This window comes from Oreochromis aureus, linkage group 23 (assembly GCF_013358895.1).
Source record: "Oreochromis aureus strain Israel breed Guangdong linkage group 23, ZZ_aureus, whole genome shotgun sequence".
Taxonomy (NCBI): Eukaryota; Metazoa; Chordata; class Actinopteri; order Cichliformes; family Cichlidae; genus Oreochromis; species Oreochromis aureus.
Genome location: NC_052963.1, coordinates 31529156 through 31542154, shown reverse-complemented (window position 1 = coordinate 31542154; position 12999 = coordinate 31529156). Strand labels below are relative to the sequence as shown.

General features: G+C 40.1%; 3 protein-coding genes across 4 annotated transcripts in view; 1 reads left to right on the top strand and 2 right to left on the bottom strand.

Moving 5' to 3' along the window:
* evi5b (ecotropic viral integration site 5b) overlaps nt 1-241 on the bottom strand; it is a 45505-nt gene extending 45264 nt beyond the window's left edge. Inside the window, exon 1 of the mRNA XM_039606754.1 lies at nt 223-241. The gene's annotated coding sequence lies outside the window, so the exon portion shown is untranslated. The remainder of the gene's footprint in view (nt 1-222) is intronic.
* Nucleotides 242-3934: 3693 nt separating this feature from the next.
* On the top strand, nt 3935-10730 carry LOC116334426 (60S ribosomal protein L5). Its single transcript, XM_031757854.2, has 8 exons — nt 3935-4060; nt 4564-4633; nt 4726-4841; nt 6114-6248; nt 6452-6654; nt 9347-9524; nt 10278-10366; nt 10570-10730. The coding sequence occupies exons 1-8, from the start codon at nt 4058-4060 to the stop codon at nt 10667-10669; spliced, it is 894 nt and encodes a 297-aa protein (XP_031613714.1). The 5' UTR covers nt 3935-4057; the 3' UTR covers nt 10670-10730.
* A 252-nt stretch (nt 10731-10982) lies between these two features.
* The window catches only part of LOC116334446 (divergent protein kinase domain 1A-like), a 30923-nt gene continuing 28906 nt past the window's right edge, over nt 10983-12999 (bottom strand). For both annotated transcript variants that reach the window (XM_039606384.1, XM_031757877.2), the window contains 4 exons: nt 12604-12738; nt 12401-12508; nt 12150-12323; nt 10983-12060 (listed from right to left, as the gene is read on the bottom strand). In XM_039606384.1, the coding sequence (XP_039462318.1) occupies nt 11248-12060; nt 12150-12323; nt 12401-12508; nt 12604-12738 (1230 nt within the window). In that variant the 3' untranslated portion in view covers nt 10983-11247. The remainder of the gene's footprint in view (nt 12061-12149; nt 12324-12400; nt 12509-12603; nt 12739-12999) is intronic.

Genomic DNA, 12999 nt, shown 5'->3' with positions numbered 1-12999 from the left:
ACACAAAGCATTCAGGGAACAGGATATAAAAAAGCGAACCATTCACACCATTCAAATTAGGCTTATTTGTCTTTTTGCCAACGATACGACAGATATCACCTCATGTCATGACTGTTTTTCAACAGCTCTAATTTGCAACCAGTGTGTCCATACAATGTAAAATCTTCAAGTCAAAGAAAAGAGCTCCACACAAATGTTTTAATGCTTACCTAATCTTCTTACCTGAAATTCATTGCTGAGAGAAAAATACCTGTGTTAGATGAAACCTGGAGGTACAAACACTTTGGTCTTTATAAATTTCAGTTAAGGAATCTTATCTTCATTGAAAAAGCAGAAAAACACCATAAACAAGTCCAGAAAAAACTCTGGTGTAAACCTTCAAAAACTACTTTAACGTATCAGGAAATATTAATTTGAAAAATATCTATAATATGACACCTCAATCAAAGTGCCTTCAGTAGCTATATGTAGCTCATAATGCAGCAATCACTTGCTCCGGTAAAAATATGACTCGACTGACTACCTAGAATCACATACCACGCACTCATGAAACCTACTTTTCAGGTTTCACATGAGAGCAGTGACGCATTTCTTTTGTTGACAAGCCGGACACTCCTTCCTCCATGACAGTGTCTGAAAAGCAACTCGAACTGTAGTTGACACTTGGCAACACCACAGTGAATGTAGGCTTCTAACTCTGAGACACTGTCAACAATCACATCTCAGCCCGTCAACCATAAATATTTACATACTTCTGGCTGCACACCCAAATTGTAACGCACATTATTGAGGTAGATTATGACGAAACAGTTGAGTCACAGAGACCTTAAAATAGATGAGAAAGTTGCCTGGCTTTTTATAAATAGATCTTTATAATGTTTTGTGCTAATATTGGCTGAGCCAGCAAAGAGACAAATTATTGTGAAGAAGGAGCGTCATCAAACTGTGACTCTGCTTGTGTTGTTTGCAGTCACACACTCCTAACTGATGTCTACAGTTATCGCTCAATTATTGATGCAGACATGATTAACATCCATACTACTGTACTATCTTGATTTGTACCACACCTCAAAGTGCACTGTCAAAGATCAGGACATGGAAAATGTATTTTTATGTTAAACGGTGGATTCCCGTAATTGCAGAGAAAATAAAAAATTCCAATTAATTCAGTTGCATTTATATAGCACCGCAGCATAAGACCAGTGTCCTCAATGCAGTCTATGACTCAGTTTCTGCTTTGGAACCACAAATGTGCCTGCACTCAGAGAGAGATCTACTCTAATGGGATGCAATGAGGTCTTTATTTTCTATTTTATATGCTCACCCACAACTTTATTAGTAACACATCATCAACTGCTCATTAATGAAAAGCGAGCATCACAATAGGAAAGAAAAGTTATTTAAGTGACTTTGAACATGGCATATTTGTGGGTGCCAGATAGACTGGTCTGAGTATTTCAGAAACTGCCGATCTACTGGGATTATCTAAGGTTTACAGATAATGGTCTGGAAAAAAAAAAAATCCAGTGAGTGGCAGTTCTCTGGTAAAAAATGCTTTGTTGATGCCAGAGGTCAGAAGAGAATGGCCAGACTGCTTTGAGCTGACAGGAAGGCAACAATAACTGAAATGACGACTTGTTACAACCAAAGTATTCAGAAGAGCATCTCTAAACCTTGCAGCAGAGGAGCTACAGCAGCAGAAGACCACACCAGGTGCTACTCCTGTCAGCTACGAACAGGATACTGAGGCTACGGTCAGCATGGGCTTACCAAAACTGGAGAACAGATGACTGGGAAATTGTTGTCTGGTCTGTAGAAGTGGACTCGTGTACTGGTGTCCAGTTGATACTACTGTGATGAAATCGATATGTTGTTTCTACCCTCTGAGTTCAGTATGTAGCCCAGTGAATTATGTTAAATAAATTATTTTCTTTGGAAACAAAAAATATAGCTCAATGGCACTATGAAATCTGTCTGAACCTTTTGTGTTGACTGTCACATCTATTTTATTTATAGTTGATAATGCTATAAATAAATATAGTACTTTAAAGACAGACACATTTACATTCCACGTCTTCAAAAAACCCAGTTTCCAAATACATGAAAAGCTGAAAAGTGTGTTTTATTGTGTTAACTAATTAATGTGGAAAATAAAAATCATGCTTTTATTAGTTAAAGGTATGGTATCGGCAACACTGACCCTCTATTTACTTGATATCTGATTGATACCAAATCAATCAGTGCAGCATCTCACAGTGCTATTGATCTGATCAGCATTGATTTCAGCTGCGACATAAATTGGGTGCAAACATCATGAAAAAAGGATCCATCATGACTTGTATCAATGGCTCAGTCAGGTTACAGTGCTGTAAAGATAAAGGTAAAGATTCCTTTATTTTTGCAACAGCCATGTTGTGGGTGTTATTGTATACTGTGCCATGTTTATGCTGGTGTTTGTGTGAAAATTGTACTGAATATTAACAGGTAGGGGGTGGTGAGTGAGGCTCACTATGTCCAATCACTGGCCTTATTGTTCAATGTTCTGATGGCTTAGGGAAAAAAAGGTGACTTTAAACACCTATACCTCCTACCAGAGGGCATGAGGTTGAACAGGAGCTGTCCAGGGTGGGACAGCATTGCCCTCCTGAGACACCAAGTGCTGGCCATGTCTGGAAGCATGAAAAATGTGAAAAGTATTGGTCCTGGTACAGAACCTAGTGCCACTCTATATCTTACTATTTTGTCTGTGTGAGTTTCCCTGTCTACATCAATAAATCACGAACTAACAGATATGCTATAATATAAAACACCACTTACTGTTTTTAGGTGCATCTGTGAACTGAAAACTGACACTAAGTTTCAACAGTGTGTTTCCTGTCTGGGAACATTACTGAGACACTCCACTTTCACTTTATTTGCAACAGGTTGAAAAAGGGGTCACGTTTGTGTCTGTGGATTATTCTGACTAACCAGTCATAACTGTTTCTTTACATATATTAAAAAATGAATCGCTTGTCCAAATTGGATTCTTCACACTTGTACAGAAGGTAAAACAAGAGCTAAGTGGTTTGTAGTAAATATACTATATGTATATATATTATAGAATGAGTTCTGGGGTTTTCAAAGGTATCACTGATAAGCTGATAACGTTTTTGTTTTGTTCTGGAAGCAGACCTGTAGTCCGCAGGGGAAAGAGTTAAAGTTCTAAAGCTCCTTCAACCTAAATATGAGCTTTATATTTAAGTCTGCTACTGTAGACTCAACACAATAAAAATGTATTTTTAGTTTTCTTTTTTAGCGTGTAACAACAACACCAAACTAAATTATATTGTAGTTAATTAAACCTTAGGAACCGAATTATGTCCTGCTGAAGATGGAGAAATAATATAAGAGAAAATGCATTTATAGTTTAACACAGGTGTGTGAAGTTTCCCTAAGTAGATAAATTAAACTTTAAGCAACAGAGCTTTTCCACAGCAGAGATTACATCTTGCAGGTTAACTACACTTGAAAAGGACTCTATTCATTATCCATGACAGGGTGTGTCAGTGGCTATGCACAAAGAGTCTGAAACTGGAGGAGCTAAGTGGAATGCAGCTGCAAACTTGACATACACCTCAACTTTGGTGACGTGTTTCATGAAACAAGCGTTTGTCGAGACTTACCCACCGCTTTCTGCCTACAACAGGCTGAGATAGGAGCGGAAAAGACCAGCTGATTCTGAGGGGATGAGGTTGGAAATTTGATGTAATCTAAATGATTTTACACGGGAATGTTAAAACACCAAAACAAGAAAAACAAAAAAACTAAACACACACACACACACACACACACACACACACACACACACAAAACCAAGCACATAATCGGGTAAATAGCTTCCCCAGCTCTCTAGGAGGCAGTGTTGTGAATCCAAGGCTTCAAAGCGGCATGGCTCATCCTGTGACGCGGTACTTACTGAGCGTGCGCACGATGATCTTCCTTTTTCCAGTGCAGCGGAGTCAAGCCCCAGTCTTTGGCTCCGGGCTCCTTCATAAGGAGACAAAAAGACTGCAAAATGGTTTGTAATCTGTCCACATATGTGCCTATATGTATACATTAGACGTACATCTTGTGCTGTGTGGTGTCAGATGTTTGAAAACACATTGCTGGTGTTCAGATGAAGATAGATTCAGTCTTGCCAATGCCTACCCTGGTCTGCTTAAACGTGGCCTACCTGCTGCCTTCACAAAGTTACCGCTTCCTGTTGTCTGTAAAATGTTTAATTGTTTACATTGATGTGTGACCAGTAGGTCCTTAAGATCACGTCCTCTTAATTTCTGTTTTTATAACTACGTTTGGTCCTTTAGCTCAGCCACTGCCCTACTTAGCAGTTATGCTAACTCCTCCCGTTGATTTTCATTGGGTCGGCTAGCTGATGTTAACAGACTGTAATTTTTCTGTCTGACAGTGACAGTCCAGCTCCTAGCAGCATTATAAACCAATCTCCAAGTGTCTCACTGAGGAGTTGAGATGTGTCTTAGTTTTTGAACTTGCTGTTAAGTTGGTACTTCTGTTTTTCAGGGTTTTGTTAAAGTGGTGAAGAACAAGGCCTACTTTAAGAGGTACCAGGTCAAATTCAGGAGGAGGAGAGGTAACCCATACCCGTGACGCTCCCAGTCATCTCATGTTTGGCATATTGTGGCTATCATTCTGTTAGTAACTGATGATTTCTGTGTCTGACAGAGGGCAAGACTGACTTCTTTGCTCGCAAGCGCCTGGTCGTTCAAGACAAGAATAAGTACAACACACCCAAGTACCGGATGATCGTCCGCTTCTCCAACAGGGACATCATCTGCCAGGTAAGCGTTTGTTGCATGTGCACAATTATAACTGCAGGAGGTCAAGATATCTGTCAGACACTACAACATTTGGCTGAAAAAGGGTCCGAGAATTAAAGTTGTCATGTATAATAGTTAGGCTTTCTAGCCAGATAAAATTTGGATTCAAGAATTTTTATAATTTTATCTGTTTGAGCAAAATGTTCCAATGAAGAGGAGAGTAAGAATCTCAAAGTATATGCTGTTGGTGTTCCTCTGTACCTCACTCTGAGATCCACTTTTTACCCAAATCAGCTGACAGATCCACCAAACCACTTGTTAATCATTTATAATGCTGATATCGGGGGCAGAGAAGTGATGTTTATATTTTTAATAACATCTTAATGGTAGTAGGTGTTTGTGACGTTGACTTTAATAATTTGCCGGGCTGTCAAAGTTGATGTGTTAACGCGGATTAATCCGTCATCACGATTAACGCGATTAAAATTTTTAACGCTATTAACCCATTTGGAGCGCAGAATGACTCAAAATCCCTGAAATGTCTCTGTTTGTCCAAAGTTTGTCCATTCAGCACTCCAGATAGGTTAAATACGTTAAAAATGTTGTGTCAGTCAAATGTATTTTTACAGAATGACACATCAATTTCGTTTCTTCATTGCATCAATGATTAGAATTGCTTAATTTGTCAGAAACAGCTGGGTTGCTGTTAAGAACCTTAACATCCTTGCCTTCATAATGCAGGAAGTTTTGATTGGGAAAATGGTTCTACTGTTTCAGCCATGTTTGCTTGGTAGTAGCCAGCTTGCAGATCATTTTAACAAGCTTTCAGACAGCTCATATCCTTCATGCCCATCTTAATTCAAGGGTAAAAAGCTGTGCATATGCGTACTTCACAAGTACAGCACAGTAGTTTTTGATGAACAGAGCATTGCAGACTTAAGCTAATTCAAGTTGGTGCTGGTATAACTATGACAGCAGTAAGTCTGGCTTGCTCAAGCAGATCAAAATTAAATGTCACAAGAAAAAAAAAAAAAAAAAAGCACACACCCCGAAATTCACTTACTTTCATCTCTAGAGATCAGGTTTATTTTATTACCAAGTCGGTTTCTCTTTTGTTAGCTGCAATAGTCTAATAACCAAATCTAGCTAAATCTATAAAACGTTTAAAATTAGTTGCCATTAAATCATTGTGATGTGCAGCAGCATCATTCTGAGCTGCTTTAAAGTCCAGAGTATAAATACACCAAGTTTTTTCTCCTCCTGTGAATTCATTTCCTTGCGCTTGTGTTGCAGATCGCCTATGCCAAGATTGAGGGTGATATGATCGTGTGTGCTGCCTACTCACACGAGCTGCCAAAGTATGGAGTCACTGTGGGCTTGACAAACTACGCCGCAGCCTACTGCACTGGTCTGCTGCTGGCCCGCAGAGTATGTATTAAACCTGTTCCAGGAGATTTAAATTGACCTGAAATTTTAGAGAATGTTTAAGCAGATGTCAGCCTCCTAAAGATTTGCTGAAATCGGCGCAGATTTGTATAGATAAACTCTTGGAAACCAGAATAAAGCTTCTTGACTGCTGATCCAGAAATATCCAACTGTTAAATCTCTTAAATGACATTTTCTGTGCACAGCTCCTGAACAAGTTTGGCCTGGATAAGGTGTACGAAGGCCAGGTTGAGGTGACAGGTGACGAGTTCAACGTGGAGAGCATTGATGGTCAGCCAGGCGCTTTCACCTGCTACCTGGATGCTGGGCTTGCTAGAACCACCACAGGCAACAAGGTGTTCGGTGCCCTGAAGGGGGCTGTGGATGGAGGCCTGTCCATTCCACACAGGTAACTTCTACATACACAAAAAAAACAAAACATACCCAGGTGTGAGGTGTGCTGCTTGGCATATCACATTTTGGTGCTGGGCAGCAAACATGTTTTTCTAGCTCGTGTTGCAAAAAATGCTCCAGCAGTTTAGTTCTTAAAATATTTATACTTTTGAGAAGTTGCTTAAGCCACGGTCTTACGTACTGTAATGTTTTGTATGGATGTCCTAAGGAGTAAATCATTAGGTCTAGTTAAAGTCTAAAACCTCTGTAAATGCCATAGATGCATGCAGAAAATTAAACGTTCAAACATCTTGGTGCTACGATCTCGTGTTGAGTTTGAACCACAGACCTTCATGGAAAGCATTTGGCCAAGTCTCAGCAATTAGAAGTTGGTTTACGTGCAACTGTTAGAGTTTCGGTCTTGTTATTGCGTGTGCTAACTGAGGAAACTTAACAGAAAATATTTATCGTTACCGTTATTAGTGTTGCCTGCACCTCGCCTGCTGAGAAAAAAACCTTTTATGTTGAGCTTGTTTTCTTTGAGTTTTCCACCAAATTTTTACTGAAGCGCCTTTAAATTGAAGGCTGTTACTACCGTGTCATAAAGTTATTACTGAAGTACCTCAGTTGGTTTGGCTGGGGGTAGAAAAGCAGTTGTTTGTAAATTGAATCGTATCGTGTGACAGTGCTTTGAATTATTTGAAGACTGCAGAAGCAGCTCGGTGAAAGTGGTTGGTTTCAATCACAGCACCTCAATCAGAACCACAGGTGTTTTGAGTGGGAGAATGTGTTACTTACCTCTCTTCAGCAAAGAGTAAGTAGTGCTATTAGGTGTGGGAATGATTACATGTAATAGTCTGTTGTCAGAGAGAACATTGCTTTGCAAATGTGTGCATCTCGTAATACACCCACCACCTGGCCCCTTTTTCTTTCAAATTACCCATTAGCCTGTCAGTGTTGCGAATTTTGAATGAGACAGCCAGTGCATCGTGTCAGACGAGTCTTTGTAGAAGATGGACTTATAAAAAGAACAGCAAAGCGTTCGTCCCAGTGCTGTCAGAAACGTCCAAACTTGTGTTACTTAAAACAAAAAACAAAGAAAAGAAACTTGACTTTGTATTTCCGCTTTAAGTGCTGCGGTGAACACGTGGGACAGTTATCTTTTCCTCAGCATGAAAAGTAAAAGATAAAACGATCAGGTTCCCCCTAGCCTGTTTATTATTCTGTTGGCGCAGTTAAGGATCCGCCATTTTACGGAGTTAATCACTGCACAGTTATTGCGTTAGACCGAGCAGGAAAGCAATAATAAAATAAGCATCAGGATTTTTATTTATTTTTTCATATACAAGCTACAAACGTTAAACTACTAAATGTTATCCTACTGTTACTCGTCTTACAAACGCAAACATGTGGAAGTAATTGATGGATCTGATGATTAAGTGTAAAACGAGGCAGCTGATATCCTCCGCTTTCGGTTGACTGTATTACTCACTACCATCAGTGTCTCTGAACTCTCAAGCTACACAAACAGTATGCCTAATTGCAGGTGGATAATGCTTGATCCTGCAGCTGTTCTGTGTGGAATTTTATTTATTATTTTTGTAATTGAAACAGAGTTTTGCAATATGTGAAGCCTGTGAGACAAGAGAGCAGCAATTAGTGGTATGTCTTTAAGTCTCTAGTCATACTGGGTGGATCAAAAAGAATAATCTCATATCAGAGTCCTTTAATTTCGCTGCTATTCATCGGTGATGATCAATGTTGGGGGGGGAAAAGGAGTTTCAGATGATTGCTGGTAGCTAGCCTAACAGTAGCAGTGAGTCCAGACTTGCAAAAGTAACGGCAAAGGTTGACTGTGGACGGCACGGCATATTTCACTTGTGAACATTGTAGGTTTTGTATGTAAAATTGTCCATTAGTTTAAAAAAAATATATAAATAGATAGCCTTTTGAGATCGTTGATTCTTTTTATACAACCAGTCTAATGACATTTAGAATACTTTACACTGCATTGCACAAATGTGAGTAAATGTGTTGGGTTCAAACATTGTAGGCAAAAATAACTTCAGGTTGTATTTTGATTTCGATGCCTTTCTTTTCTTTTAAAAGCATGTTGTTAAGTAGATTTATTTCACTAGTTCATCTTACCCGCTGTCATTTGCTTGAAAAAAAAAAATTTAGTTTGTTCTGGGGAGGCCACTATTTTAAAAAGAGCATTTTTTTTTATTAGAAATAAAATGGTTTATGCAATTAATTCTTAAAATAATTTCTTTTACTTCTTAGTCTGCACTTGATATCTTGTAATGCACCTATGCTCCCTGAAAATGGCAGTAATGCACCTAGGGGCAGTTTGTTTACCTCATTTACTAGAAGTGTTAGCTGTGTGTGGCAGGGAGAGATTAGATGCTCCTCTGCAAAAAGCCAAAGAGACTGAAACCGCATTCTCAGTGAGAGCTGGGTCCAGTGAGAACTGAGAAAACTAGAATGTCCAAATCTTTAAAAACAATACCCAATCACTGGAGAGTGGAGTAAGGTAGGCAGTTTTGGTCTTGGCTAAATGAACTTATTGGAAACCGAAGTGAAAATCTGACAACTTGCTTAACTAAACCATTTTTGTATTCAAAGAATAATTTAAATAGACACAGAGAAGACCAAGTGTATGGAATCTGCAATGTATATCAACAGTGCCTTCTCTTTTTTGTCTGCAGCACCAAGCGCTTCCCTGGGTATGATACAGAGAGCAAAGAGTTCAACGCTGAGGTCCACCGCAAGCACATCATGGGCATCAACGTGTCTGAGTACATGAGCTATCTGATGGAGGAGGATGAGGATGCTTACAAGAAACAGTTCTCTCGCTTCATCAAGAATGGAGTCACCCCTGATTCAGCAAGTTCACTTTATAAAATTACCTTTGGTCTGTTCTGCATCGTACAGAAATGGCAGGGAGCTGGCGTTTTTATTGTGATGTTTGAGTTTTGTGTGGATTCATAGATTTATTCAAATTTCAGGTGGCAGGGGGCTCTTTAGTTTTATTTAGTGTTGGAGTATATTGGTTTTTTTGTTTGTTTGTTTAATTGAACCTTGTGCACTGTAACTGTAGTTAATCTAGGTTAAACATGGGCTTTACTAAGCAATAGCCCTTTGCCGTCCACAAAGTAATTAACTAGAACATTCTAATCCCAGTGACAGGTGTATTGACGTTTTTCAAAATGTGTGATAATGGTTTGAGATTCAGTTCTAAAGAGATCTCATGTCACTTCCTGAGGCCAAGCTGTTGACTTACAAATCTTAGATCAGTCACAGCAAATTTGTGCCTTTGTACGTCTCAACATAGAACATTTGCACAACATATTTGCCAGATTAGTTTTGTGTGTTGAGCGATTTTAGTGGAGCTGCTTCAGCTGGTAAAATGAGAGAGCAGGATTCGGGTGTGGGGAATGAGTGATGCAGTGCATGAATGAAGCATTTCATCATTGATGTAGTTGCCACTATTTGAACAGTTTGGTTCTTAGAGTAGTTTAGGGCTGAAAAATCAGCTAAATGATAATAATCACATCTATTTTTGTGTGTGTGTACATTGTAAAATCCAAAATCGGTATTTTTTTAGGACACAAGATTGAGTCGTTATCCATTTTTCAGATTGAGGAAATGTACAAAAAGGCTCATGCTGCCATTCGTGAGAACCCAGTCCATGAAAAGAAGCCTCCCAAAGAAGTCAAGAAGAAGAGGTGAGAAGTGATACTTTGGTTTTACTTTAAATTTCAGTTCTGAGAAAGAGTAAAATTGGGAGGGAAATATCGGTTTGAGATCTAGGCTAATTCATAGGGAATACCACGACTCCAGTGCCTTTTTGAACGAGTTTTGCCACAGCGGCTCTGACGCAATTAATTTAAACTAAATTCTAATTGTGTGTATGTGTGTTTCTGCGTAGGTGGAACCGTGCCAAGCTCTCTCTGGCCCAGAGGAAAGACCGTGTCGCCCAGAAGAAGGCCAGCTTCCTCCGGGCTCAGGAACAGGAGGATGCAGATTAAGGCGTTGGTCTGCTCCGTTCCAAATGCAGAAATTTGTTCTAATAAAGCTATTGAAAAGGAATTGGTCATCTTGTGAGGTTTTTTCCTACGGCATTTGCCATAATGCGTGGCTCTTGAAACTATTTTAATATTAAAAATAGCTTTTGTTTTCGTAAAGAGTGTAGTTAATCTCTCTAAGTGGGTCAAAAAGAGCAAAACAGGGATTTGCCAAAAATAGTGTTGAACTGGATATCCACTGGAAGCCTTGAAAAACTGTTCATTACACCCATAGGCTCAGTCAGCATATTGTACACAAGCTACCCAAAAGAACATGCAGGATCTTACATCAAATTTATTATTCACCTTCATCCTGGTTTCAAAAAAATTGCACTGTTTACTGCAGTTAATCCTAACGGAGTCCGTTTGTGTACATGATTTAATATTGGTGACATTGCTGACACCTATAGTGCCAACTTAAAATACATCTGTTAAACATTGAATACCACAGGATTATTAGTTTCCACGGTGAAAATGATTGTCCGCTTTATTAAGAAACTTAAAGGGCAAGCGTCAGTCATTGTGCCGTTGTGCAATCCTTATTAGGAATCTTTCGTGTGAGAGATTTTCTTCCACAGCAAAGTCTTGAGGTTGTTTAGAATGAGTGAGTGTTCAATTTCCATCTGTTCTGCTGAACCTTTCAGTGCGATGCAAGCGTACAGCTGCTTCTCGAGCTCCTCGCTCATATCAGATGGCGCTCCCCTCAGAATGTAGTCCTTGAGTGTGTCACAGGCTTTGGCTAAGTTTGGCCTGGTGACCTCTGTTGTGCAGCGATGCTTGGTGAGGTCACAGGAAGTTAGGCAGTCGGCTCCATACAGACAGTCCTCGTCCACGTCGCAGCGCTGCTGCCTGATGACTTCTTGGAAGATGGCTTCAGGCACGATGTGGCGTGCATCCATCACCTTCAAGTCGTGGCGGTCGTTGTAACCGAAAGTGGTGGCGCTCACGTCGCACATGAGGAAGCTTCCAAAAGTGCCGTGGAAAATATCCTCGACCAGCTCCAGCAGTCCAATGGAGATCTTGGCCTTGTGTGGCCAGGATGGAGTGAACCACTGGTCCATGCTGCGCCGCAGACCGGCAGGGATCCACATTTCGATAATCCAGGGTAGACTAATCCCATACAAGGGAGAGTGTGGTACTTTCTCCGTGACATATAGATCTCCACAGAAGCCCAGTAGCTTGGGTGTGTGCTCTCTGTCATGCAGGACTAAAGCCAATAGGAATTCATTGAGCTGCAACAAAGCCCATGTGGAGCGAGCCTCTGGCAGTGAGATATGGCTGTCCTTATTGCCATCTGCAATGGACAATACTTGAGTTGCCAGGTCAGCGAGGTTTGCCTGATCCCCCACTTTGGCCTGTAAAGAAATGTAGTTTAAATGAGGTTTAAATCCAAACTGAAGCTTTGAAATTGGATCTGACAGTATTTAGTGTTTGGCTTTCTAACCTTTAGGTGGTCAGTGATCATCTCTCTGAACTTTTCCACTGAGGTTCCCTTGGTTGGTTTGTTGAAGGCTGCAGAAGTCTCTTTCCTGGGCTCACCTCCCAAATCATAATGAGGAGCCTCCTCCATCTGGCACTTAATAACACCCTCTAGGTCTCCCCAGCTCCCCGAGTAAACCTGAAATAAAGATGCAGCCAAATTAATAAAAAGACTGTCGAGTAACGTTTGCATTAAGAAAAAAAAAAAAAACTGACCTGGCTGTTGGGGTTGGCAGTGAGGCACTTTCCCAGGTAAAGAGTCTGTTTCTCACACAAGCTGCTGCAGGCTGAGCCATCAATGACTCCTTTTTTGTATTTGTCACACTGAAAAATAAAAAAAAAATTGGCACAGAACTGTAAACATTTTGTCGGACCTGATGGGATTGGGCGGGTACATAATGGGAATATGAAATGCTCACTATTGAGTTTTTGCACTCGTGCCCACGACACAGCTCTGTGTAGGATGAGTACTCCACATAGACTATCCAGCTCCCCACGAACACTGCCAGCCATGAGAAGAACAGGTACTTCATGTGCAGGTACGAGAACCTCGCCTGTTGGCAACATGTTTCAAATATTTACGTTACTTTTGGAGTGAATTGTAGCTTTAAAACTGTATTGTGGGAGTTCATTGTTTTAAATTCATACACATCAGTGATATCAGGCTTTAAAAAAAACAATCTGCACTCTATTATGTTTCAGTACTGTATATGCAACACATACAGATATCTGGATATTGCAGTGCATTAAACTGTCAGATCTGTTATACTGGAGATTTGACACATAATGGAGATTAATGAGAGAATAAGAGTCAT

Bases quoted from the DNA above. Each gene is read 5' to 3' on its own strand.
- LOC116334426 (XM_031757854.2), top strand. The intron at 6,249-6,451 runs GTATGTATTAAA...TTCTGTGCACAG, and splicing joins GTCTGCTGCTGGCCCGCAGA to CTCCTGAACAAGTTTGGCCT. The intron at 9,525-10,277 runs GCAAGTTCACTT...TCCATTTTTCAG, and splicing joins ATGGAGTCACCCCTGATTCA to ATTGAGGAAATGTACAAAAA.